Here is a 2642-nt window from a genome sequence, read left to right as displayed (position 1 = left end):
TATAGCATTTGAGTTAGTACACCTAAACTTCAAGAAAACTATTTCTGATCCAAAATATATAACATGAATTAAATATCTTTTTTAGCATAGGAGTACAAGCATGCGTACTTAGCAAACGTTTAAGGTTTAGGAAAAAGAGAGAAAAATAACAAAATAACAATACCCTTTTGTTGATTTAGATCGTTTAACTTAAATAAATATTACATATTTTAAATAAAATAAAAAGAGGGAAGTTGTAAGGATGAGTAAAGAAAAGTACCTCTTTGATGGATTCTAGCAAGTATAAACTGCAACTCCGGATTTGGTAAAACTCAATAATTTTGAAATGAAGTCTAAATTGTATATATTTGTTGAGAAATTAGTTGAATATGTATATATGGTAAACTTAGATCACATAAACTTCAAATTCAAAACTTATGAAGTTCAAATCATGGATCTGTCTCTGTCAAGGACTCGGGTGGTTCCATCCCTAACCGAAGCTCAAGATCCAATATTGAAACATGATTTTGCTCCAATATCCCCTTGTTTTCTACTTTCTCGTTTTCCAAACATTTGCTTGCTTCTTTAATTAATGGAGTCTCCTTGAATAAAGGTAATTGCAAAAGATCTCCAATAATCACTTCTTGATTATGATCATAATAATTCACCTTGGATGTAATTAGATGATCATTTTCTTCATCATATGTAACACATGGCCTTTTCGAGGAGCTACTAATTATTGTCTCATCGTATGATGATACCTCTCGTTGTAATGAATCATCATTTACAAGAGAAAGACTATGATCATAATGATCCTTTTCTTGATCATATGTAAAACATGGCCTTTTCGAGGGGCTACTAATAATTGTTTCATCATACGATGATAATACTTCTCGTTGCAACAAGACATCATGTGGAAGAGCATGAGGAGGAGGACGAGGAGGAGGATTATGATCACAACTCACCTTAACACATGGCCTTTTCAAGGGGCTACTAATAATTGTTTCACCATAAGATGATTCTTCTCGTTGCAACAAGACATCATGTGGAAGAGCAGGAGGAAGAGGAGGAGGATTATGATCACAACTCATGACCTTAACACATGGCCTTTTCGAGGGGCTACAAATTATTCCCTCATCATATAATGATACTTCTCGTTGCAACAACTCATCATTTCCAGGAGGAGGACGAGGAGGAGGAGGATAAACGGAGTTTTTGATATCCAATGAAAGCAAATTTTGATCACTTGAAAATTCTCTAAGCCTTGCTCTATCTCTTCTATGAATATTCATATGTCCACCTAATGCTTGTGCATTCGAAAAACCTCGTTTACAAAAGCTACATCTATAAAACTTAACATTCCCTAAACCTAATAGTTCCTCAGAGCTCCATGTAACAATTTGGTCGGATTTCTCCATAGGATTAATTAAAAGGACAATTGATTAATGATGTGAAGAAGATGAATTAAGATGAGATTATCATGAATTAAGAGAAGAGGTCATGGTCGGCAAAGAATGAGAGTTTTATAATTGACATGAACTGAACAAGCATGCTTGATTTCGTATTAATTAAGATGATTAATAATTATATATCATGACTATAATTAATATTATGAAATTATCTTTCTTTACCAGCAAGTTGACACTAATGTCCTATCAAAATATTTTAGTCGTTGTTAATTTTCTTTGGTTTCTAAAAAAAAACATTTTCAATGTGAGGTGGTCCAGGCCTCCAGGGTTTTGTGAGTCGATCGAACCATGTTATATGTAACTAAATTATGTGATCGATTCATCTAAAAACTTAAATCATAATATTAAAGAGGAGGCTTATTTATTTATCGAAGACTAGCTCAGCTTTTTAATTTTGACGTGTCAACTGAAATTCTGCTGGCAGAATTACAACACGCGCAAAAACGTTGAAGCAGAAAGCACAAAATATGATTATTCTGGTCTTATTGTGGACACACGCTGAGTTCTATCGTCAAATCTTTTGTAACAATTTTGTTTATCTGAATTTATTTTGGGACGTTCTAATTATAAAGAATATATAATGTAACATAATATGAAAGTCAGTAATAAAGAAAACTTGATCGTTCTAATGAAGGTACGATAATTGTTATAAAAAGGTCTTGATAACTGCATTCACATTTAAATCCAACTCAATTTTAAAAAAGGGGAAGATTTGTAATTTGCTTTAGCTAGACTCCAAACTTTCTTTTTTGATTTGATACACCTTTATATTTATGATTGTAAATTGTTGTCATAGACGGATTCAGGAGGAGAAAAAAATAGCAGTTTCAACGAAAAAAGGTAAACAACAAATAAATACATGCACATACAATAAGAGGGCTGACTATATATGAATTATTTGAGGTTTTGGTTAAATTAAAGTTATAATAGAATAGAAACCTGAGCACGATTATATTCTTGCACGCTTAATAAGATAACAAAAACGCAAGTCAACAAAATATTTTATGTATGACTTTAATACGTCAACGGCTTCCTCACTTGTACTTTTGTCCATTAATTCATTAACCAACAGTGAAGATTGATTATTTTATAAAGAATTTAAGGTCACCAAATGAATTAATTGAGTGGTAGGATTCATTGTATTCACTATTATTTTCAATGCTCTAACTTTTGTTGCCGCCCCATGTTTTTATT

At 32.1% G+C, this 2642-nt stretch overlaps 1 protein-coding gene across 1 annotated transcript; it reads right to left on the bottom strand.

Moving 5' to 3' along the window:
- Nucleotides 1–378: 378 nt before the first annotated feature.
- On the bottom strand, nt 379–1429 carry LOC107061404 (uncharacterized). Its single transcript, XM_015310593.1, has one exon. It carries the CDS (start codon nt 1395–1397, stop codon nt 429–431), a length of 969 nt encoding a protein of 322 aa, XP_015166079.1. The 5' UTR covers nt 1398–1429; the 3' UTR covers nt 379–428.
- Nucleotides 1430–2642: the final 1213 nt, after the last annotated feature.

Source organism: Solanum tuberosum, unplaced genomic scaffold (genome assembly GCF_000226075.1).
Source record: "Solanum tuberosum cultivar DM 1-3 516 R44 unplaced genomic scaffold, SolTub_3.0 scf00008, whole genome shotgun sequence".
Classification (NCBI taxonomy): Eukaryota; Viridiplantae; Streptophyta; class Magnoliopsida; order Solanales; family Solanaceae; genus Solanum; species Solanum tuberosum.
This window is presented reverse-complemented; position numbering and strand designations above follow the sequence as displayed.

Coding starts and splice junctions, on each gene's coding strand:
- LOC107061404 (XM_015310593.1), bottom strand. CDS start 1,397: ATGGAGAAATCCGACCAAATTGTTACATGGAGCTCTGAGGAACTATTA.